The 25,130-nt window shown below is 34.1% G+C and overlaps 1 protein-coding gene across 4 annotated transcripts in view; it reads right to left on the bottom strand.

Annotated features, from left to right (window-relative positions):
* The window catches only part of phf24 (PHD finger protein 24), a 49,914-nt gene extending 25,078 nt beyond the window's left edge, over positions 1-24,836 (bottom strand). For 2 of the 4 annotated variants that reach the window (XR_007182219.1, XM_048173336.1), the window contains exons 1-3: positions 24,388-24,836; positions 6,536-6,963; positions 1,256-1,441 (exon numbers count right to left, since the gene is read on the bottom strand). Coding sequence is in view for 3 of the 4 variants with exons in the window: in XM_048173336.1 (XP_048029293.1) it covers positions 1,256-1,441; positions 6,536-6,961 (612 nt within the window). In the remaining variant the exon portion in view is untranslated. Of the gene's footprint in view, positions 1-1,255; positions 1,442-6,535; positions 6,964-23,910; positions 24,365-24,387 lie in introns of those variants that run through there. The other 2 variants (XM_048173357.1, XM_048173349.1) reach the window with 2 other exon arrangements.
* Between the last annotated feature and the right edge of the window lie 294 nt (positions 24,837-25,130).

Here is a 25,130-nt window from a genome sequence, read left to right as displayed (position 1 = left end):
TCAATGCGCAAAAACAAAACAAAAAATAACAACTTTATTCAACAATTTTTCCTCTTCCCTGTCAGTCAGTTACGCAGTTGACGCAGTGCAGAGCTTACGTGTTTACGTCAGAATGCCGACTCTGTATTGGCCAGCTCCTGCGTCAGCATCACACATCTATCTATCTATCTATCTATCTATCTATCTATCTATCTATCTATCTATCTATCTATCTATCTATCTATCTATCTATCTATCTATCTATCTATCTATCTATCTATCTATCTATCTGTATATCTGTCTGTCTGTCTGTCTGTCTGTCTGTCTGTGTATTTAATGTAACTGAGTAAATGGCACAGTCTAATCAAATCACAAAGAATATATTTAAAGTTATTCATTACTCTCTGAATATTTCAATTGGAAATATCATGTTACAGAAGTGACTATTTCATAATGCATTTTAAAGGGATATTTCATGCAAAAAATAATATTCTGCCATTTTTTTTACCCACCTATTGTTCTAAACCTTTGCGCTTTTTTTTCTTTCTTTTTTTTTTTTTTACTGGAACACTGAAAAGTTTCTAAAGAATATGAATCTTTTCCATACAATTCCAGTTCATAGTGGTGCGTTCGAGTCCTCCTGGGAAGTCTGTATTTACGAGGTGGGAAGTCATGTTTACGACATCAGGGGTATTCAAGTTTTTTTCAGCAGTGTACCTTATTTTAAATAACTACACAAAAATACAGCAAAGTTTTTAACTCTGTACTTCTAAAAAAAAACAAAAAAAACAAAGAATGTGCATCAAATGTGTTTGTTATATTTATTTGATATATTACAATGCTATCAGATTTTATGCAGGCAATTCGCTTACTTTGTTATAAATAGAAAAGCCTGATGATATCACTGCTACATACCTTTAAGTATTGTGGTGTTCCACAGCGTTTATCTCTGACACAGCCCCAACTCATAAACATCAGGGCTTAAAAAAATCCTGAGCTTCCCACCCGTATTATAACAACGTTGTGCAAAAATACGATCTTTCCGACATGATAACATATGGCACAATCATGTTGTAATTTCTGAGTAAACTGTTCCTTTAAGACAGCCGCACAGATAAATATAGGCACTGACTCCTACAGAATGGATCATTGTTACAGTCTGAAAGACAGCTCGGAAACAACTTCAAACAGCCAGAGAGTGGAAATGTGCTTGTAAAAATGTTTGTATGTGATTTTTTTATGTATGTATTCATGAGAAAGGGTTGAGAGAACTCACGCAGTAATAGCAGCTCCAGCCGGTGGTGGTGTGGGCTGTCTCTCTCATTTCCTGCAGGGCTTCAGTGCTCAGGCAGCCCATCTCCTGCAGACAGCCGTCGTGAAAGACCCGCGTGCACGTCCGGCAGGGGTACAGATCGTCTGCCGTCCAAACCTCACAGACCTCACACATCTCATCATTGACGGGCTGATCGCAAAACAGAGCGAGAAAAGACAAAGACAAATCATTCCTTACGAGCAACAAGACTGTTATTGATTTACTGAGAAAAAATCACATTGAAAATGCATAATTACAGGAAGTGTTGTGACTCATCAATAAGTGAACACTTATAATCAAATTTCTATACCTCCCTGCATTAGTTACTTTCCATTAAAGGTCACCAAATATAGTAATAATCTCACTTGACATTCACTGCTCATTTAAAGTCTCCCATGGTGCACAGGGCTACAGCATCTGAATCTGCATGTGGTTTACTTTCATGTCATGATATAAGGATGCCATGCTGGTTCAATGAATATAGCACAAGATAACATTTTACTGGTCCCAGGAGATACATTTATTTATAAGTGTTATAAATACTAAACTGTGATAGAATAGAATAGAATAGAATAGAATAGAATAGAATAGAATAGAATAGAATAGAATAGAATAGAATAGAATAGAATAGAATAGTAACACTTCATTTTGACTATAAGTAACTTTGAAAAGTACATGTAACTTATTCTACCAACCCTAACCCTCTACGAATATTCTAATGACTGGTAGTTGACATGTAGTTGAAAGTTACTTAGTTAACAGAATGTCTTGGCAACTAACTGAAATAAAAAAGGTTAAAGTTGAAGGTGTAAATTTACTAAAAGCAAAAACGGAAATAAATATAAATTAAAGCTAAAAATAAATGAAGACTTTAGATGCAAAATCCTCTAAGTGCCTTCTGAAATTTCTTCTAAAATGAGTATTTTTATCAAGCTTGTATGTTTAGGTTCAGTAATTTCACTTTAATGGCAATTAATAAGGTCCTTTTCATTGCCATTAAAGTGAAATAACAACATAAACATACAAGCTTGTTAAAAATGCTCATTTTAGAAGAAAATTTCAGATGGCACTTAAAGGCCTTTGCATCTGAAGTCTTCAAATATAAAACACTAATAAGGACAAAGGGACTAAAACACAAAACCTTAACTAAAAACCTAAATGAAAACTGAAAATATAAAAATAAAAGCTAATATTAATAAATATAATAATAGTTGGCAGATTATTATACAAGATGGCAGTTTAGGAACATACTGTAGCTTAGCAATGGTTAGCACAGCTTGTTGTTTGCACTATTTCCAAAACAGCACTTCTAAAAATGTTCTTAAGTTAGAAGAGTTGTTACATTTAGTTGTTTTCCAACAGGTATAATGGGATAGAATCTACATCTAATGAACTGTCTGCATCTTGCTTCGTCTTATTTCATGCTGCTCATTTTTGCTGTAGCGCGTCACCCATCTAGAGACAGACTGTGGAGACTGGACATTATTGACAACCTGTCACATTAATGCAACTCAGGGTCAGACATTTTAAAGCCTTGGAAACGTGTGAAGACAAAGTTTATATAATTTTGAAGGTCTTTTGATGCAGACCCAAGAGTCTCTACAGGAGTTTAGTAGGTATGAGAGCTGTTTTCATGATGAGTCACTGCCCAGTTACAGCACTACTGCTGCTAGTTCTGGAGTTGGTATGACGCAAATGTACAATCAGAGCTAAATATTACAAAGTGAAAAGAGACCTGGAAAAAGGGGAACTGAAGGAAGTGGAACTGATCTCTTGTTCGTACATAGCAACCAAACCAAGCATAAAAAACACGCGCATACAAAATTTGCTTTTCTAGAACCACCCCTCCAGAACCATGGCCAACTAATAAGCTTAAGTAATTAGTTCCTTTGCTTATCAAATATAGGAGCATTACACACTTATATATATCGTGGCACTAGAAGACCAGGGATCAAAAACTTTTCTATTTCCAGGTCCTATTCTTGCATAGGTACCAGACACACTTGCTCTTCAGATTGTGACATGTGTCTCTGAGGAGAGTGATGATTGTGATATGAGCGCGGGGGAGAGGTGCTGTATTTAGAACCGGGGTGATCAGAAGAGCCAAAGGACGTCACCTTGCCAGTGTGCCTCTGAATCTGACTCAAGCTCTGCATCGGTATTCTGAGGCTGATTGGAATTTAACTGCTGCAATGGTAGTGGACCTCTAATCTCTGCATTTTGTGTATGTATGTATGTATATATATATATATATATATATATATATATATATATAAAACGATAATAACCCTATATAGCCATTATTATATCATATATATATATATAGGTTATTATCGTTGCCCTGGTTATTTATAGGCAGTGTTATTATCATTAACTAAAACTATTAAAAACATTTTGTTAATTGAAATCAAACTGATATATAAATATAAATATTAGATTAAAAACTTTAACTAAACAGAAATTAGAAATGTTGCATTGGCACCTTACTGAAATAAATTTAAGTTAAAGCACTAACTGAAAGTAAATAAAAACTAAAACTAAAATAAATTAAACCTAGTAATATTTAAAAATAACAAAATCTAATTAAAATGACAAAAGCACATAGCAAAATTACTATATTTAATTACAAAATTAAATATAAGTGACCTGTGCTGGAAAAAATGAGTTGTTATTTTCATTTCATTCTCTAACCTTCAAAATGATGTATGATTTGCTGGAATAGGCTACTACACCTGTTTGAAAACCTGAGTCGAAAAAGTCCATTTTAAGAAAAATCGTGTTAAAGTTTTCTGAAGGTTCCAAAGCAGAATTACCTAGCAACCATACCTTACAATCCCTGGTAATAACACCAAATCTGGCACACATCAAATCAAATATCTATAGGAAAAATATATATTCAGCTTTTTTCCATGATACCACAATTGTCTGATTAACATTAATGAAACAGACCTACTGTACAGCACGGATTTAATATAATGTTACACATCAGATGTTTTTCCCCAACAGTTAACCAAACGTTCACTTAAGACATAACAGATAATGTTTGTGTGAATACTTGCCAAGACAGATATTTTGAAATACTGTAAATCTGTGTATATGTGTATATCGGGATCGGGCGATGTCTGAGGCATCTTCGGATCACTTCGGATCTGTCAGTCAGCACAAGTAAGATCATTTTGTTTACATCAGCATGAGTTTGAATATCACATTTCATTGGTTCAGACTCATGCCATCGAGAATTTTTTATGATTATTCACAAAGTTGGAATGCTGCGCTTTACAACGATACCAAACTTGCTGAGTGGAAGCGCTAGTCATCGAGAAGCGAGCAGAGAAAAAAAGCATTTTTCATGGACAAAGGAAAGGTACTCAGAAAACATACAAATAAAGATACTTTTAGATGTTTAATTTCTATTTGGAGCATTGAGATTACTTAATGAACATAGCATGCTTTATTTAAAAAAATTATTAATTAATCTTACAGTTTCTTAGTAGACAATCAATTATTCAAATATAGACTTACATTGAATGATTGTCAATAAATGTTCAGAAATTCACACTCCAACCATCAAACTATTTACATATAAACCCACATAAGAATATGTTTATTCCTTTCTTGTAATTACCTAGCAACGTCATAGCAACCACCCAGAACACCCTAGCAATGACCACTTTTAGGCCATTAGCAACCAGTTAGGGACACTTTAGCAACCAATTCAAAACTCTTACATCTCCTGCTTAGATTTCTCTTCTGATAAAAAGACCCCTGTAATCTCACAAGTATCACCGCAGAGGTCTCAGCATTGTCTCAAACTGTGCTCAGATATACCAAATCTGCAATCAAACATTAGAAATTTCACTATGAACTCAAACATTTCTTTCAAAATCAAATAATCTGATGGTAAGCATTGTAGTTCTTTATTTACTCTTATGACAAAAATGATCTTGTTTGTGTCTATTTTTATTTCTCCTAAGGTGATCTAGGATAAAGTTTATTCCCTTTTGCCAAAGTAAAAGCAAAGTTTTTCCTTTATTACAATTACATTCACCAGCTGTTCTGTTTTTCTTTCATGGCAGTTCTGTCTGTCTGTTTGTTTATTCACTTTCCTGAACCATATTTCAACATCAGCAAATGCATCTAGACATAACTCACAAAGACAATCCAAATTGCATCTCATTCTGCCTGCTCTTATGTCTTTTATATCTGCAGAGAGAGAGACCGGAGGTAATCAAAAGCATTCTGTTGAGTGGAGTTGTGTGGAGTGGCTCTTCGCTGGCTCACTATGAGGCATGGCCCCATCGCCGCAAGCTTCAGTGACCCCAATTAATTTCGGACTGATCCCAGACGCCACTGCAGCTCACCCAGCCAGGTTTTTCTAGCACAGCCTATACCCGCTGCCCACACACTGTCAACAAACCTGAGCTGCCATTTAGGCTGAGCTGGGATCAGCTTCCCTAACTCATAATCTTGACATTTTCTCATGTATATGCGTCACAGAGCAGGTTACAGCTCAGAATGAAAGGATAACCTCCACCAACCCCCCTCCACTATTTTAGTTGAGTTATTCAATCTCATAAAGTTATGGAATTTTCATGGAGTAAATAACCATATATGTAGGTCAACAGAGGTTGTGCTTGAGGTGTTTGAAGATTGTTGCTATAATGCCTCATTTTTGAGGCATGGTGTCCTCTACAGTCGAAAAAAATATAGGAAAAACTAAACAAAAAAAATGTTAATGCAAAATAAATGAAAGACTATGTAAAAAAAAAATGATAATAATAAATAATACAAATAAAAAATAATAATAATAATAATAATAATATGAAGTTATCATTATAAATATATTTAATATAATTATCCATTCATTCATTTTCCAAACAGCTTAGGGTCGAGGGGATATAATAAAATAAATAGAATTAATCAAATATTTCTAAAGCAATTATTAATCTTAGTTAATGTTAGTTTCAACATTTCTTAATACATTATAGAAAAATCAAAAGTTGCATATGTTAATATTTTTTATTTAAATATTTTATTACCTAACAAAGATGAATAAATACTGTAACAAATGAATTGCTAAGGATGTTCATATATTAAACAAAAGAGAAATTTTTTACACACTTATAATGACAGATGAACAGGAAAGCGGGCAGCACCACAAAGTAACTAAATTAATCTTTTATTATTATTATTATTATTATTATTATTATTATTTACAAATATGGATCCTTTCAGTTGTTTTACCTGCTCTGTTTGCCCAAGCGAGACGTCTACCGGTTGGTCGTCGTTGACCTCTCTCTTTGGCCGCACAAACGCCGGAGGAGTGAGCTGATGTGCCTTCTTTAGATCCTCAGGCTCCACACCCTTCCCATCACGGAGACGCCCCCAAGCCTCCTGATTGGCCTTATGCTCCTCTCTGGACGAAGCTGAGGCCTGCTGATTTGGTGATGACCCTGGTTTGCTGTCCATGTCTTTCTGTTCAGTGTGGTCTTTGTTAGCCTGGTGGGATGCTTCAGCAGATTCATCCCCGTTCTCGGTTATGACCTCTTCATTCTGAGCCGTAGCTGCTGGGGCCGCCCGATCCTTCAGACCTTCTTTAAATGCTGACACCACCACGCTGCACTTCTGCACCTTCTCCACCTGCTGCTTCTTGGACATCAGCACACCCATGGCTGCAATATAGTGACACAACATAAGGCATCACTATATCATATCAGGCTATGCAATCACCTATGCTGATCTTTTCAGCAGGGTAACCTTCAAATCCAACATTATATTAATATAGTAAAGAGAGACAGTCCCCATGCTTGCTGCATCGCTGTTAGCACCCTGTTGCATAACAAATATTAAGGGTGAAAACAAGACATGTTCTATCGACTCTGTCTCTAAATCATTGCTGTGGCAAAATACGCCCACATGCTGGATCAAGCAGATTTTGTGAACTACAGTGAATGTGTTGCAAACCACCTCGCTAGTGCTTTCCTCACAGATCTCTCATATGATTGATCACTGGATGTTCATATTGATGTGCTGCCATCACAGTTCATCATCTTAACCACAGTAATGGCAACCTGTGGCGACTTGTGATTGCAGTGTGAACAGGGAGCAAATCCAAAGCAGAGCTGTTCAATTGAAAGATTTTCTGATTCAGAATCAGAGCCTTTTAAATAATTATTTCAATACAATTCAATACTCTTCAATACTCTATACAATTAATCATTGTATAATATATAAATTCTATAAATATATAAATATATATATATATATATATATATATATATATATATATATATATATACAGTACATAAGTTTGGAACCACTAAGATTTTTAATGTTTTTAAAAGAAGTTTCGTCTGCTCACCAAGGCTACATTTATTTTATTAAAAATACAGTAAAAAACAGTAATATTGTGAAATATTATTACAATTTAAAATAACTGTACTATTTAAATATATTTGACAAAGTAATTTATTCCTGTGATGCAAAGCTGAATTTTCAGCATCGTTACTCCAGTCTTCAGTGTCACATGATCCTTCAGAAATCATTCTAATATGCTGATTTGCTTCTCAATAAACATTTATGATTATTTTCAATGTTGAAAACAGTTGTGTATTTTTTTTTCAGGATTCCTTGATGAGTAGAAAGTTCAAAAGAACAGCATTTATCTGAAATACAAAGCTTCTGTAGCATTATACACTACCGTTCAAAAGTTTGGGGTCAGTAAGAATTTTTATTTTTATTTTTTTGAAAAGAAATTAAAGAAATGAATACTTTTATTCAGCAAGGATGCATTAAATCAATCAAAAGTGGCAGTAAAGACATTTATAATGTTACAAAAGATTAGATTTCAGATAAACACTGTTCTTTTGAACTTTCTATTCATCAAATAATCCTGAAAAAAAATATTGTACACAAATGCTGAAAATTCAGCTTTGCCATCACAGGAATAAATTACTTTGTAAAATATATTTAAAAAGAAAACAGTTATTTTAAATTGTAATAATATTTCACAATATTACTGTTTTTTACTGTATTTTTAATTAAATAAATGTAGCCTTGGTGAGCAGACGAAACTTCTTTTAAAAACATTAAAATCTTAGTGGTTCCAAACTTTTGGACTGTACTGTATATATATATATATATATATATATATGTATGTATATATATATATATATATATATATATATATATATATATATATATATATATATATATATATATATACGCACACAATTATACACTGTAAAAAATATTTTCATGATTTGTAATCACAACATTTTTTTTCTTTTGTCAAATCAACTTAGATAATTAATGTGGTTCAGATAACATAATATTTTGAGTTTCTGCTGATTAAATCAATCGCCTTCATTGCATTGTATTTTTTTTTTTATTTCAATGAACTCAAAATTTCAAGGCAACCAGGTAACTTACTTTTTTTTCAGTTAAACCAACAATTCTTTTTTACAGTAACAGTAATTACTGTTTAAAAAAGTATCTTATGCTCACCAAGCCTGCATGTTTTTGAGCAAAAATACAGAAAACATATTACATTTTAAATTAACCATTTTCTATTTTAATATATTGTAAAATATAAGTTATTCCTGTGATCAAAGCTAAATTTTCAGCCTCATTCTGTCTTCAGTGCCACATGATCCATCAGAAATCATTCTAATATGCTGATTTGCTGCTCAAGAAACATTATTATCAATGCTGAAAACAGTTTTACTGCTTAATAGTTTTGTGGAAACCGTGATACATTTATTTTTCAGAATTCTTTGTAGAAAGTTCAAAAGAACAGCATTTGTAATTTTTGCATAATAATGTAAAATCTTTAATGACTTTTCTTCCAAAATCAAATTCAACTTCCTGTGTGGTGTGTGTCACGTGTTTGGACTTTCAGTTTGTATTTTGCAGTTCCTTTGTTCCTATGGTTACCATCATTATTAGTTCAACTGTACCAGCTGCGTCTTGTTAATTAGTCTCGTTTGCTCCTCTGTTTCCTATAAGCCCTCAGTTTCTGTCTAGTCCTTGCCTTGCATTGATGTTGTTTAATGGTGTTTTTGGTTGAAGTTTATTCTCCTGGTGGTGTTTTCGTTTGATTAAAAGACTTCCTATGAATCTTCATTGTCGTGCGCATCTTTAATCAACCACTTCTGTGACAGTGTGTCCACTTCAATTCAAATTCACACTGGTTTTACTTGTTTTGCAATTAAGAGCGGATTCACAAATTCACACGTAATTGCAAGCAAGCCAATTCTCAAATTCTGAAGTTGAACCCTGCTCAAACCAAATTAATAATGTGCTAAAATGAATTTGAAGTGTTTTGCTTGGTCCCTTCCATCCTTATGTTGGACACTGAGCTAAGATTTAGCTTGTCCAAAGCAGACATCACATAATCTTGAATGCTAGCTCCTTCTATTCAGCCTTTAATCAGGGTAATGGTGTGAAACTGCTTCAGCTGGCATTCTCTCACCTTCTAAACGCAAAGCTCAGCATGCTTGTGAATTTCAATAGATATTTCCTTCTCCCGTTTATTCTTAACTATCAACCCAAGCTTTGACCCATCACGTTCTTATCTCTGTGTACCCACCTAAATAAGCCACACTGTAATATCGCTGTTGTCCCTGTAGGCACCGTACAGAGAATGAACTTTAATTATGAGTGAAATCAAGGAGGCGTTCCTGAACCTCATCTCATCAAAGGCCTGGGAGTGACAGAGAGAATTTTGCAGTAATTACCCCTGGCTTTATGATGTATTTTACCCTGTTACAGCTCAGTATGTTCTGGCACTCGGGCTGATAGATGTCACATCAGCTGGCTGAGGGAGGTGTGGTTTAATGTCTTGTCACTGAATTAATTTATGTGTATCTTTTAGGCACAGTTTCAAAGCTGTCAACAAACAGCATTTATTACTGTCTAAGAATAACATTATTTTTCTCTTAAGTCCATGAAAAACTGCAATCTATCTACCCATGTTGAGAAAGATACTTTAAAACTGTATCTTGTCAAACAAACAATTTTGTTTTCAGTGGCTAAATTACAGTCAGGCATCCATTCAGAAAACAATCAAGATTCCAAATTAGGTGACAGAATTAAACAGCATTTATTTATTTATTTACATGAAATACCAATAAAACTAATAGAGTAATTTAGTTGGCATTTAGCTTATTTATTTACATTTGTATTGTAAAATTGATTATTGAATATCTTATTATTGTATGCTGCTAACAGAGAAAATGTAATGAATCAGAGTCAAATTAATCAGTATTATTTTAATTATTATAAACTTAAAAATGTATTATATATACATTTATTTATACGTTTTTGTTTAGTAATCTTTGTTAACTGATTTATTTTGGATTGGTCCATTTAAATAAAGTGACTAGAATCAGACTTCTTCATATGTGAGCATTTTTGAAAGTCTGTGCATTCAAAAATGTTACCAAAATAGCAATGTTTTGATATTACAAAAATGTTACAATGTTACAAAAATAGTGAAGGAGGTAATGCATTACAAGTAACACTAGTTATGTAAACAGATTACGTTTTTCAAGTAACTACACTGTAAACCCGAATAAGTTGGGCTAACTAAAAAAAACTGAGGTAATCAGTTACATCAAATTTTTTGAGTTATGATGTTCCCAATTTTAAGTAAGCAGAACTATCAAGTTTTGAGTTTGTAGTACTCATGCATGATAATTGCTCCTAACTTGAAGTACTGAGTTAGCTAACTCGTACACTTTAATAGCAATTAACATAAAATACTTTTTTATTTTGAGGTCTTCCAAATCAAATGACTTATTTACTTCACTGTAAACCCTAATAAGAAAATTCAGAAAATGCCAACTTGCTAATTTGCTTACATGTTAATAATAGCATGGTATAAGAACACTTACTGAATGAGTACAGCAACTTAAAACATGTACCTTACATGCTCTCAAACCAAGCCGAATATGCCACTTGTCACCATGATGGTAACTCTCTAAAAACCCACATTAACAGAAACTCTTCAAAATTAGCATAACAAAACATTAATCACTAAATCTACTACTCCATACTACTACTACTCCCTTGTCCATTAATTTTGCACAAATTATATAACACTCAATTTTAGCATTTACTCTCCCTTTCGAGTGCCATTGGCAAAGCATGCTGGGAAATAGAAATCCCAGCCCAGTTTCAGTTAAACTTAAGTTCGTCTAAATTAAAAGAAATGAGTTCATACAATTCAAAGCAATAAAACAATTCAGTTTACTTAAAATATGTCAGTGTTGTGAACTTTAAAGAAAATACTCATAACAGTTAATTTAACCGAAGTAATTTGTTAAATTTAAGTTTGTCCTACTCAAAACAATTAAGCATTTTGAGCATTAGGATTTACAGTGTAGTAAAGTAATGCATTACTTTAAAACGTACAACAAAATATCTGAGTTACTTTTTCAAATAAGTAACAAATGTTACTTTGTTTTCCAATTTATTGACTGAAAGCTCTCCTGTCCCCATGCTGAGTGAAATCATTAGTAAGTGCAGAGGCGTTGTGTGCGCTGAGTAAACATGATGGTCATTGTCGTTCTAGACTAAATGTGAACATGCATGTACTCATCTCACTTGCACAAAACTGATTCAGTATTTGTCAGTATTTTTCAATTACCATAACCCCACCACTTAAGAAACCCACTCTAAATCCAGCACTTTTAGAAAACTACAGACCGGTATCTCTTCTTCCATTCATTGCTAAAAGATTTGAACAAGTCGTGTTCAGAAAAATCTCTACCTTTCCTACACAGAACAACCTCCTGGACAACAACCAGTCTGGTTTCAAAAGCGGCCACTCAACTGAGACTGCCCTGTTCTCAGTTATTGAAGCTCTGAGACTGGCCAGATCCAGTCAACCCTCTTGATGAAGGGCATCTCAGGAACCGCACTCCAATGGTTCAAGTATACCTCTCAGGTAGATAGATCCTTCAGGATGTCGCGGAGGGGTGAGGTGTCTAAGTCGCAACATCTAGCTATGTGGGTGCCTCAGGGCTCAGTGCTTAGACCACTTTTCTTCTCCATCTACATGTCATAATCTGTCATTCAGATTTTTTTCCTATCACTGCTAGGCTGATGACACACAACTCTACCTCTCATTCCAGCCAGCTTCTCATTCTGAAGCATCAGTTGCGCTTTTTTTCATAAGTTGAATATGGAAGGCGTAGGACGTAGTGTAAACGTTTTGAACTGCAAGAGGTGTTACACTTTCTTTGTAAGTTGAATACTGAAGGCGATCTGGCAAAAGCTAGATATTTTGCTTTATAATTTGTTAAATATGGATATTTTTCTTTCACTGCCATTATAAAGCTCGGATGCGTCAGGATATTTATTAATATAACTCTGATTGTGTTCATCAGAAAGAAGAAAGTCATATACACCTGAGGGTGAGTAAATCTTGGGGTAATTTTCATCTGAAAGTGAACTAATCCTTTAAATAACACAAATATAATTTTTTGTATTTAATCTCACTTTATTAACATTAACCAATGTTTTGGCTGCTGAACTTCGATGATCCAATTCAACCATACGAATAAGCAAAAATGACTATTAAACATGATGATGAACATCACATTTGTGTTTGTTGTATTTTTGTTTTGTTTTTTGTTTTTTATTGCTGAAGCAAGACTGCGTTTAAGTCCAATTTTTTGTGCCCTTCCCTCGCTAACTTCCCTCCATCTCGCTCACTCAGATGTACATTATTGCTTACGTTGCATGGGTGCCCACTACTGGCAGAACCCTTGCAATATGTTTAAATTGAATGAACGCTTGTATGTATGCTTGGACTGTTAAAATATTAAATATAAACAAATATTAAATGTTCATATTCATATAATTATGGGCATGTGCTTAGGGAATTTGGCAAGTCTATGTCTACAAGTGTTGTCTAAGAGTTAAACGCAACCTAAGAGTGAACTTTCTTCTCTTGTGTCCTATTCTTCTGCAATACAGAATGGCAGCATAAATGAAAGGTGGCTTATTCATTTCACTTTTGGTGTGAAAGGGCCTTTACATTTGACAAAATAGAACTTTTTTTTATTATTATTATAAAAAAAAAACACAAAAAAAAACAAGCAAGTCCAGCCCAGGTGAGAAAAATACCACAAAAGTAACAATGCATTACTTTCCATAAAAAGTAACTAAGTAACACAATTAGTTACTTTTTAGGGAGTAACGCAATATTGTAATGCATTACTTTTAAATGTAACTTTCCCCAACCCTGCTGCATGAAACCTGGTCCTACTTTGGCAGCTTATGTAACGAAACCAATGACAGCTTATTTTTGGTGACGCTCCTAGGTGCATACATCTGAAAAAAATATGTTCCTTTTCAGAAGCACTCATTGTATCAGCCTGGGAAAGTGTAAATGCAATTTCGTTTCCCGGCAGACCTGCACACCCCGATGGGCGGATATTGCATAGAAGGAGCCAGGCAATCAGTTCATGGAACTGGTGATTTCAGCCGGCATCAGTGCATGAATGGTCTGAGGCTAGAACAAAAACTGTGACTTAGATGTACTCTATGACTATACAGTGACAGATGAAGAGTCCTCAGAGACAGGAGGCAGAGGAAGAAAGAGGTCACTGCAGGTCACTTCTTGGAGAATAAAAGATGAGAATCTCTCGAGCTACAGAGCCCCTGTAATAATGTCTTAGTCAATCCCTTTGTGAAATCCTTATGAAAATGATTTCTGGCTAGAAATCCCACTGCATCCGAACTCTCAGCACAGATTATAACATGTTCATTTCAGTGATGACTGGTGCTTTCAGACGCAGGAGAAGCAATTACTGCTGAATTACAAAATGAAAATAATTGACCAGACTCGGTACAGGATTTTTACAATATTTACAAATGGCAATTACATTTTGTTTATTTCTTATGTAAAGACTTTAATTTAAAATAAAGTTGCCTTGCCTTAAAAATAAATTATTATGAACAGAAATGTATGTCACACAACAGACAAGAAATCAAAATAAAGCTATACAAAGCTAATATACCTTTGTATTCTAATACAAAGTATTATAATGTAAAAAAATAAAAATAAAAAAAATAATGCTAAAATATCTCTTTAATATATGTTACTGGTATTATCATGCATGCTTCATAAGTGCATGTTATTTCAAAGAAAAAAAAAATCCTTCAGAATCATCAGAAAGGTAATAATTTGCTCCACATTTGAAACACCTTTCCTTTTTGACCAATGTCACGTCCACTTTTCACAATCCAATCAATTCCCAGTGGATAAAAAATTAAGTCTGACCCTTGATTGTTTCTTGTTAAAGGGATATTTCACCCAAAAATTATTCAATGATTAACTCACCCTCAAGCCATCCTAGGTGTATATGACTATCTTCTTTCAGACAAACACAATCGGAGATTTAAAAATATCCTTAGTCCTCCAAGGTTTATGATCGTAGTGAATGGGGGCCCACATTTTGAAGCCAAAAAAATGCATCCATCCATAAAAAAAGCGTAATCCATATGACTCCAGGGGGTTGATAAAGGCCTGCTGAAGTGAATCAGTGTGCTTGTGTGAGAGAAGTATCCTTATTTAAAACTTTATAAAGTAAAATAATGAGCTTCCGGCGCGACAGCCGTAGGCATTAACTTCCAAAAAGCGTTAACTTCCATGACGTAGCACACAATGACATGACGTACTATGCGTTGTTGTGTGCTGATTCGCTTCAGAAGGCCTTTATTAACTCCATGGAGTCTTGTTTTTTCTTTTTCTTTTAATAGATGGATGCATTTTTTTTTTTTTTTTTTGGTTTATCATTCATAACCATTATAATTTGGAGGACTAAGAATATTTTTAAATATATCTCTGATTGTGCTCGTCAGAAAGAAGATAGTCATGTACACAGAGGATGGCTTGAGGGTGAGTAAATCATGGGATAATTTTCATTTTTGGGTGAAATATTTTTTTAAATATACTGTTTCACTCAAAATCACATCAGATTATAGAAATAAAATGCTTTAGGAAGCAAAATGACCAGTAAACAATCTGATTATTAAATCTTTGCCTGAATTTTGCCTCTAGAAATGGAAAGGAAAAGACACCATTTGTATTCTGAACCACACTTGTGAATTTTAAATAAAAGATCTTCTAATGTTCCATTTTGTGGTGAGTTGACAGAGCTGTAACCACTTATTCAGGATTGGGGAGGATGAAATGTAATAATTAGAGAATCAGCCATTGAAAAACCCATATTGGTCGACGTCTCATTTGAATATAGAGGTTTTTCCCTCGATGACTGACACCTGAGAAAGTGCTTTTTCTGTAACAGATGGGCTTCCATATGTGATTCAGCAAATGGATTTTATTAAATAGACCTAAATGTTTGTCCTGTATCCAATACCTAAGATTTTAAATGTATCTGCTGAATATTAAGGTGTTTTATAATGAAAATAGTGCATTACTATAGCTGATGCAGGCTAGATATAATTAAAAGCTAAATTGGGATAAAATTAAATTGGGACCCTAGGCCCCGCAGCACCTCACCTCACCTTAATAGCCCTTTGCAACATGACACTGGCAGGGGTCTATGGCCATGAGGGGGATCAGAGGCAGCTTTATAATACCTTATCATTAATAGCTGTATCAATATTACCATTATTAATATTATTACTATTATTATTATTATTATTATTATTATTATTATTATCATTGCTATTACAACTACTACTATTATCATTATTATTATTAATGGCTGTGTCAATATTCAATATTACCATTATTATTTTTATTTGTCCTCTTCCTATTATTATTATTATTATTATTATTATTATTATTCTTATTATTGCTATTCATTGCTATTGTCACCCTCCTTCCCCAACTAGTTTTCTGTGTGATGCTATTATTATCATCATCATTATTATTATCTTTTTTTTTTTTTATTTGTTTTTTTTTTTAAACTCTGGTTATGTCTGTTGTCTTCCTATATGATCCTTTATTCATATATTTCCACTCCCACACCAGGGCCGGGTCTAGGGGGGGCTAGGGGGGGCATTGCCCCCCCAGAATTTCCTTGTGCCCCCCCAAAAATGTGCAGCCCAATAAAAATGAATAAGCCTCATAAACATTAAAAACGTCTTATTATTATAAGGATGCCACTTTAATCACAGAAAAAAAATGAATATTATGCTATTATTATCACAAAAATCTTATTAACGAACATTGCTCGAAAACAATTACTATTGCTATTGTCACCCTCCTCATCCCCAATTCTTCAGTTTTCTGTGTGATGCTATTATTATCATCATCATTATTATTGTCAATCTTTTTTTTTTATTGATATTCTTTTTTATTCGTTTTTTTTTTTTAACTCTGGTTATGTCTGTTGTACTTCCCTATATGATCCTTTATTCATATATTTCCACTCCCACACCCAGTTACGCTTACAGTTATACACACACACACACACACACACACAAATCTTACTGGTGTTATGTATGTTTTGTTGGTCTTTGTATTTGTATTTTGCATTTAATTTCTCATCTGTAAATATTGTCTGTTTGCATAATAATAATAAAAAAATAGATAGAATTAAAAGCACCTAATGGCTTAAAATACCTCATTAATAGTTTTAAAAGGTCTTATAAACAGAAACAGGTAGTTTGTAACACCTCAAGGAATACATTAAATAAATTATTCTTTATTAAAATCCCTGCACAGGCAAAAAAAACGATATTCATTGACCTGAAATTCATACAAGACTGAATATTTTTTATTGCTAAATAAAAATAAATCCGAAAATAAATTTGTGGTCCCTGAGAATGTTTGGATTTGGAGATGCATTTCTGCGCTATAAGATGCACAAAGTCAGCAATCTCACAGAAATAAAAGAGAGGAATAACTTTCCCATAAGCTTGAAGGATGCGGTATAGTTTTGGGCAACAGCTGTCTCACCAGCACAGCTCACTAACAGACCAGCTAGACTTCCTTGAAAAATTTAGATGACTCGACAGAAAAAGAAATGAAGAGAAAACTCACAAAAGTAAAGGGCTCTGCTATATCTGTCTCTCTTTACATGGCATTTGACACAGACTCAACACTCACATTATGGTCCTGAAATTAAACAGCGATTTGTGACACTTCAGGACTGACTTAATTGGTTGAGTATTTCTATATAATAAAGTTTTTCTCAATCGCTTTGGCGCTTTGACATGAAAACTGAAAATTCACAGTTGCTTGTTGTGGAAGAGCAATAAGAAGACACGTGAGAATGTGTGGGTGCATTTGTGGAAGACAAAATAGCATGTGTAAGAATGAACAAGCAACGGTGAATTTTCAGTTTACAAGTAACACGTTTCTACAAAAATAAAACATTTCATTTTCTTTTTGTGTACTGCATAATTGACTTTTTTTACATACTGTATCTCATATGCTCAGAGTGATACACAAGCATTCAGCTAGACAAAACTGAGTCTTGTATAGTATAGAAAGTAGTCAGTGTCAACAAAACAAAAGTTGAACAAACATGAAATTTGTATATAACAAATATTTCCATGGTGAAAAAAACATCTAAACATTTTGACCAGTGTGGCTCACGCGATAACAAAAACACTTTTTATTTTGGTGGCATTAGCCAATTCACTGACTTTAACTGGGTTTTGAAGCCTGAATTAAATGTTTTGGGTGAGTAACTACATTTTTCAGACATGCTAAAGAGTTCTGATATTATCTGTCATGACAATTCAACTTACAGTTTAGAGAATGAATGTTAAGACTGTTTCAAAAAATGTGCCAAATGCAATTGCGAAAAACTGTAATAAACAAATAAAAAAATATATTGTGTTTTGATATATATATTCTATACTAAACATGTCATAGAAGAGACGTGTTAGTACGTTTTACTTTTAACGAGTTAGTTTGCCCATATAATCTTTAGGGTATTAGGTTAGCTAATTTGGCTTGCTGTCCACTGAGGAGGGGCTCGATGAAGCAGCTTCAACTCGAGCTCTGATGAATAAATAAAGGATATGATTGCATAGGGCAAGGTACCTGAGATGAAGCTGGAGTTTGGGGAGGTGGAGGGATGCTGGAACAGCTGAGACTGAAGAGAGGTAAGCAGCTGCTTGTATACTCTGGCTGCTGATTGGAAGATTAGATGGGCTCACTCCTCTCTAAATTACGTTTAGGAACTTCACTTGTTTAGACATACAGGTGGATAGATGGACTGAGACAGATGGATAGACGGACGGACGGACGGACGGACGGACAGACAGACAGACAGACAGACAGAAAGACAGAAAGACAGACAGACAGATAGATAGATAGATAGATAGATAGATAGATAGATAGATAGATAGATAGATAGATAGATAGATAGATAGATCCTTTACAATTAAATTAAATTACATTCTTCTTGTGAAGGATTGGTAATTATCTTGCTTTTAATATGTTGACATTGCTTTTAATATCATATTGACATACGTGTACTGTGTGAAATCATATCTCATAAAGTGGGGCTGTGAATGGGAGTTTATAGCCAATTTATGTGAGGGCACCGGGGACACCTTGGCGTCTAATTATCATTCTGTGTGAGGCATCTGTCTGCACAGATGTTAAGCAGAATAGTGGCTATGGTTGCTACATTTAATTCATATGGAGGCAACTCTTGCTTCTTCTAAGTGTTCAGTTACATTTTTTGGCATACTTTCTCTCTCTCTCTCTCTCTCTCTTTCTCTCTCTCTCTGTCCGTACATGACTCATCTGTAAAGTGAGCAAATAATCAAAGAAGATCAAATAAAATATCCACCTTGTCTCTTATGTATTAAACTTGATTCATTTTATTGAATCAGTTCATTTAAATGAAGCAGCTCGAAAACAGATTAACTGACTCCCTGCACAGACATTTGAGTGGCATTATACATCTTTTTCCAATATACCAAATAGGATCAATAAAAAAATATATAAAAATAAATAAAGAAGAGTTTCAATACTGTTAGCTATTTATCAGTAGCTTGCAAATTAAATATTTTTTCAAAACGTTAGCGAGTGCAGTACAGATGCCGATTGTGAACAAAAATTTATTTAGAGTTAGTTCTTTTTAGTTTGGTTCAGAAAGACAGTCTGAATTAATCATTCATGAATCGGACTAATCCAGATCTCGATGATCTGGGTCCTCTCATGATCCATAAATGAATTCAGAAGCACCAGTCATCAAACAATTGAAAAAAATAACTTGCAATGTACATTCTTGAAAATATCTACTTTTTGCAGAAAGAAATTCATATGGCAGCACAAGTGTGACTAAGTTAAAGGTGCCCTAGAACTTTTTTTAAAAAGATGTAATATAAGTCTAAGGTGTCCCCTGAATGTGTCTGTGAAGTTTCAGCTCAAAATACCCCATAGATTTTTTTTAATTAATTTTTTTAACTGCCTATTTTGGGGCATCATTATAAATGAGCCGATTCAGGGTGTGTGGCCCTTTAAATGCTGACGCTCCCCGCCCACGGAGCTTGCGCTTGCCTTAAACAACATAAAAAAAGTTCAAACAGCTAATATAACCCTCAAAATGGATCTTTACAAAGTGTTCATCATGCAGCATGTCTAATCGTGTAAGTACAGTGTTTATTTGGATGTTTACATTTGATTTTGAATGAGTTTGAGGCTATATGCTCTGTGGCTAAAGCTAACATTACACACTGTTGGAGAGATTTATAAAGAATGAAGTTGTTTATGCATTATACAGACTGCAAGTGTTTAAAAATGAAAATGTGACGGCTCTTGTCTCCATGAATACAGTAAGAAATGATGGTAACTTTAACCACATTTAACAGTACATTAGCAACATGCTAACGAAACATTTAGAAAGACAATTTACAAATATCACTAAAAATATCATGATATCATGGATCATGTCAGTTATTATCGCTCCATCTGCCATTTTTTGCTATTGTCCTTGCTTGCTTATCTAGTCTGATGATTCGGCTGTGCACAGATCCAGACGTATAATCCCTTTCATAATGTTGGGAACATGGGCTGGCATATGCAAATATTGGGGGCGTACACCCCGACTGTTACGTAACAGTCGGTGTTATTTTGAGATTCGCCTGTTCTTCGGAGGTCTTTTAAACAAATGAGATTTATATAAGAAGGAGGAAACAATGGAGTTTGAGACTCACTGTATGTCTTTTCCATGTACTGAACTCTTGTTATTTAACTATGCCAAGGTAAATTCAATTTTTGAATCTAGGGCACCTTTAAAGGGTTACCCCAAAAATGAAAATAATGTCATTAATTACCCACCCTCATGTCATTACACACATGTAAGACCTTTGTTCATCTTCGGAACACAAATTAAAATATTTTTGATAAAATCCAATGGCTTAGTGAGGCCTTTATTGCCAGCAAGATAATTAACAATTATCAGACATCAAAATTAATCAGATGCCCAGAAAGCTTCAAAAACATATTTAAAACAGTTCATGTGACTACAATGGTTCAACCTTAATGTTTTAAAGCGATGAGAATACTTTTTGTGTGCCAACAAAAAACAAAATAATGACTTTTCAACAATATCTATTGATGGCTGTTTTCAAAACACTGCTTCAAAGCTTTACGAATATTTTGTTTCGAATCAGTGGTTCGGTGCACAAAAATCACATGATTTCAGTAAACGAGGCTCCGTTACATCATAAGTGTTTTGAAATTTCAATAGTTCACGTGAGTTTGATACGCAATCTCAACCGCTGATTTGAAACAAAAGATTCGTAAAGCTTTGAAGCTTCATGAAGCAGTGTTTTAAAATTGGCCATCACTAGATATTGTTGAAAAGTCGTTATTTAGTTGTTGTTTTTTTGGCACACAAAAAGTATTCTCGTCGCTCTATAATATTAAGGTTGAACCACTGTAGTCACATGAACTGTTTTAAATACATCTTTAGTAGCTTTCTGGGCATCTGAAAGTGTTAATTGTCTTGCTGGCAACGGAGGCCTCACTGAGCCATCAGATTTCATCAAAAATATCTTAATTTGTGTTCTGAAGATGAATGAAGGACTTACTGGTGTGGAACGACATGAGGGTGAATAATAAATGACATAATTTTCTGTCATTCATTTTTGGGTGAAATAACCCTTAAGACATTTTTGGTTGAACTATCCCTTTAAATTATGAGTACTTAAGGTTTCGAAAATTTCAGAAGTTACAATTGTTTACTGTAGCAAAACATCACAGTTTGTCTGAATGTCACTGTTTCAGATGCATTGCACCTACATGTTCAACAGCCTTTGTTTTTCCCTTTAATATTATTGTAATACCATGTTTCACAAATCGGCTTCGCACTGTCAAGTTGTCGCTGACTTGAATCCCAACAATCCCTGCCTTTCATGCACTGCTCCTGTGGGGAACCGTTCTCTGAATAGGACGGCGACAAAGCATTCTTTTTTCCATGGGAATGCTTTCCATTGATGTGAATATCCCATCCCCAAAGGCCTGGAACTAATCACGCTAACGAGTTCACTAAGGCCACCTTCTGCCAGTGATCGGAATCACAAACACCCACCGAAAAAAAAAGCAGCCAAAATTCAAAAACAAAATCGCCAACGCTCTCTGTAAAGGCTAATGAGTAATAAAGTGATAAAACACATAATCACGTCTATCTATGCAATGTGTGGCTTATCAAAATTATGAGTGCATATATGCTCTTGTATGCCATTTCATCCCATAATGCCTGACCTTGGACACTCAGTGGCCCAAAAGTAAAGTACTCTGTCCAAACTATGAGTATAGGGAGTTGAAATTCCACTCGCACGCCGGCCTATGGGCATGGAGGCGTCGTAATGTAGAGGAATTTGAATGTAAATGCCTCTAGAGAGAGGAGCCCCCACGTTGGCATTCAGTTGCTGTCAGGCACAGAGTCTGTGCCAGGCAATCTTCTGAGAGGACTTGACAATGAGCACTGTGAGAGAGACGAGGGAACCTAGAGTGTCTGCAGGGTTCCAAAGCTGACACTCATGGTGAATTGTGGGTAGAAGCGTAGACAGGAGAGAACCAAAAGGTGGAGGGCAGTCTTGAAGTGCTAATGTCAGTGTTTATGTCAAATAGATCAGGTGAACCAATGTTAATACTGAACCATTACTAATAGCAAACACATAACTAGAAAGACCAGAAATAGAATATAATTAAATATATCAAACGTTAGATAACATTAATGTTATTATCAATAATATAGTTTCTTATATGAAAAAAAAATCATTGTTATATATATATATATATATATATATATATATATATATATATATATATATATATATATATATATATATATATATATATATATAAAGCATTATTATAAAGCGGTAATGTTTAAATGTTTATTCAATTCTAATATATGTATTTATTTTATTGTCTTCACACATGGATCTGTTTTTTTTTTCTGTTTTCTATGCTATAATTTTTATAATAAAAACATATGTTATATCTTATTAAATTATTAGCATCAAACAAACAATACAATTATTATTGTCATTGATTAAAGATTACTTATTAAATTAAAAGATTGAAAAATTATTGCACAACCACCAAATAGGTGACGATGAACATACTCTGGGTTGGCTGAACTTACTCCAGGACGTGTTTTTGGAACCAGCATACCTTGAGTAAGCAAGGAGTAATCTTGTAATCAGCCGAAAGTTCAGGTTAACCGGTAAGTTAACCTTGCTTTCTGGAATACCCCCCTGTTTAAATCAACTTTATGTTCAAATAAAAAACTATTATTATTGATGATAAACATTTTTACAGTTTTTCTCAATCGCAATGTTTTGAAACAGTCTTAACATTCATTTCCTAAACTGTTCAATTGTCACGACAGATAACAGACATCAGAACTACATATATATATATATATATATATATATATATAGTTGTATTTGAAAAAGCCCTACATGGAAAAAAAAAATACATTCTTAAACTTTGCTTTTTTTTCTTTCTTTTTTAAGAAATAAATTAATTCAGCAACACAAGGGTGAATTTTCTTTTTTAGGAGTGAACAATCAATAGTAGCAATAATAAACTATTATTATTGGTGGCAATTATGATACAAATAATTACTTTTGTTGTTATTAATTTTATTGATATTAATAAGAATAATAATGCCAATTAATATTAGCATTATTATCAGTATTATTATTATAATTGTTATTTATTATTATTATTATTATTATTATTATTATTATTATTATTATTATTATGCAAGTAGTACTACCATAACATTGCTCCTTAATTCTAACATAATATTACATACAATATTTATTAAATTATATTACATTTATTCATATAATACATATAAAATAACATTACTAATTATTAATATTAATGATTAAAAATATTGTTATCTAAAACAAATAAACAGCATTAAGAATGAATGAATGAATGAATGAATGAATGATCAGTTTGACTATCAATTAAAATTCTGTAAGATCTATATGATCTTCCCTAAATTTGAGACTTTTGAGAATATTTCTGAATGCAAGCTCCTCAGTCCATCGCCTCAATGACTACATAACTCTCCTGGACTGTGACGTCAGAGGTGATGCACAAGGGTCTTACAAAGAGACTGCAATTGATCCAGAAAACTTACCTCTGCACTGCTGCTCAAAGGAGAATATACACTTCAAGTTATCTTAGGAAATTTCACTGCATCCATTACCGTACAGCAAAAATGTAACGTGTAGCAAAAGTTATTGCGTAAAGTCTGGCTATAAAAACAGCCTCATCTTACATTTCACAGTGGAAAATGATGCAGTATAATGCATGGCTCTCTCATCCACACCCGTCTAACAGCTCTGACCTAGATCGGGTGGTATACACTGGGTATGTTTCTACACCCACACAAAACTGATGCATGAATGATCCGTCTCGTGATATTTACGTCCATGAACAGTAAGTTAGGTGCGTTTATAACCAGCCTGTTATGAATGCATGTTACTATTCTATGTTGCATACAATGTACGTTCTGCAAGATTTGCTAATTGGTGTTAAATGTAGACTGTGAAAATCACAATAGTCTTGATTTACTTAGTAGCCTAGCTATAGTTAGAAAAGAACTAAGACTAACCTGGAGGAAATTGGATGGTGCTCCGGTACTTAGGACTCGATTTCTTCTGCTCCTCTCACGCGCTGACAGCAGTCATTTCAAGCGTTGCTTTCGTCAGTGAAGGCTATGCGTGTGTAATCGCGGCGGTCACTGTACCACAGCCTACTGTTGTGTGTAACCCGGGCAAACAAATATCCCGCAGCCGAGGGAACAGCGTTGGTTGTGAAGCGCGAGCTGAAGGCGCTGAAGCTGGACAGCTCCAGTGCTGAATTGTGGAGTGAAACTTTGCTCTGGAGACCGTACAGCTCGTGTAAATAAACACAACCCTGGCAAAAAGTTGTCTGCTGCTTCAGCTGACTAACCCACTAGATTTGCGAGGGGCCAATGTTCTTCGAGCCTCTTCATGGAACTTGTTTTCAGCCTGCCAGTGGAGACGTTTCATTGGTCTGTTCAAATGACGTTGGATCTGGGAGATGAGATGAGCCAATACACGGAATATGGATGCAAAAACTGCTTTAATTAGAAATTAACATATCCTCGTCGATTTTGGGGTTGTAATCATTACATTACTTTATTATAAATATTCAATAACAAATACCTAGAAAACAAGCTATTAATTTTATAGCCTAATCATATACGGTTAATTTTAACACACTTATGCCCAATAATGGCAATCAATTCGTCTTAAATAGCATAATATATTCAGCAAAATTTAAACAGTAAAACAATTATGTAAAACAAAATTAATGACCAAGATAAAAAGG

This window comes from Megalobrama amblycephala, linkage group LG2, assembly GCF_018812025.1.
Source record: "Megalobrama amblycephala isolate DHTTF-2021 linkage group LG2, ASM1881202v1, whole genome shotgun sequence".
NCBI classification, from domain to species: Eukaryota; Metazoa; Chordata; class Actinopteri; order Cypriniformes; family Xenocyprididae; genus Megalobrama; species Megalobrama amblycephala.
The sequence above is the reverse complement of the archived record's forward strand: the minus strand, read 5'-3'. Positions and strand labels throughout refer to the sequence as shown.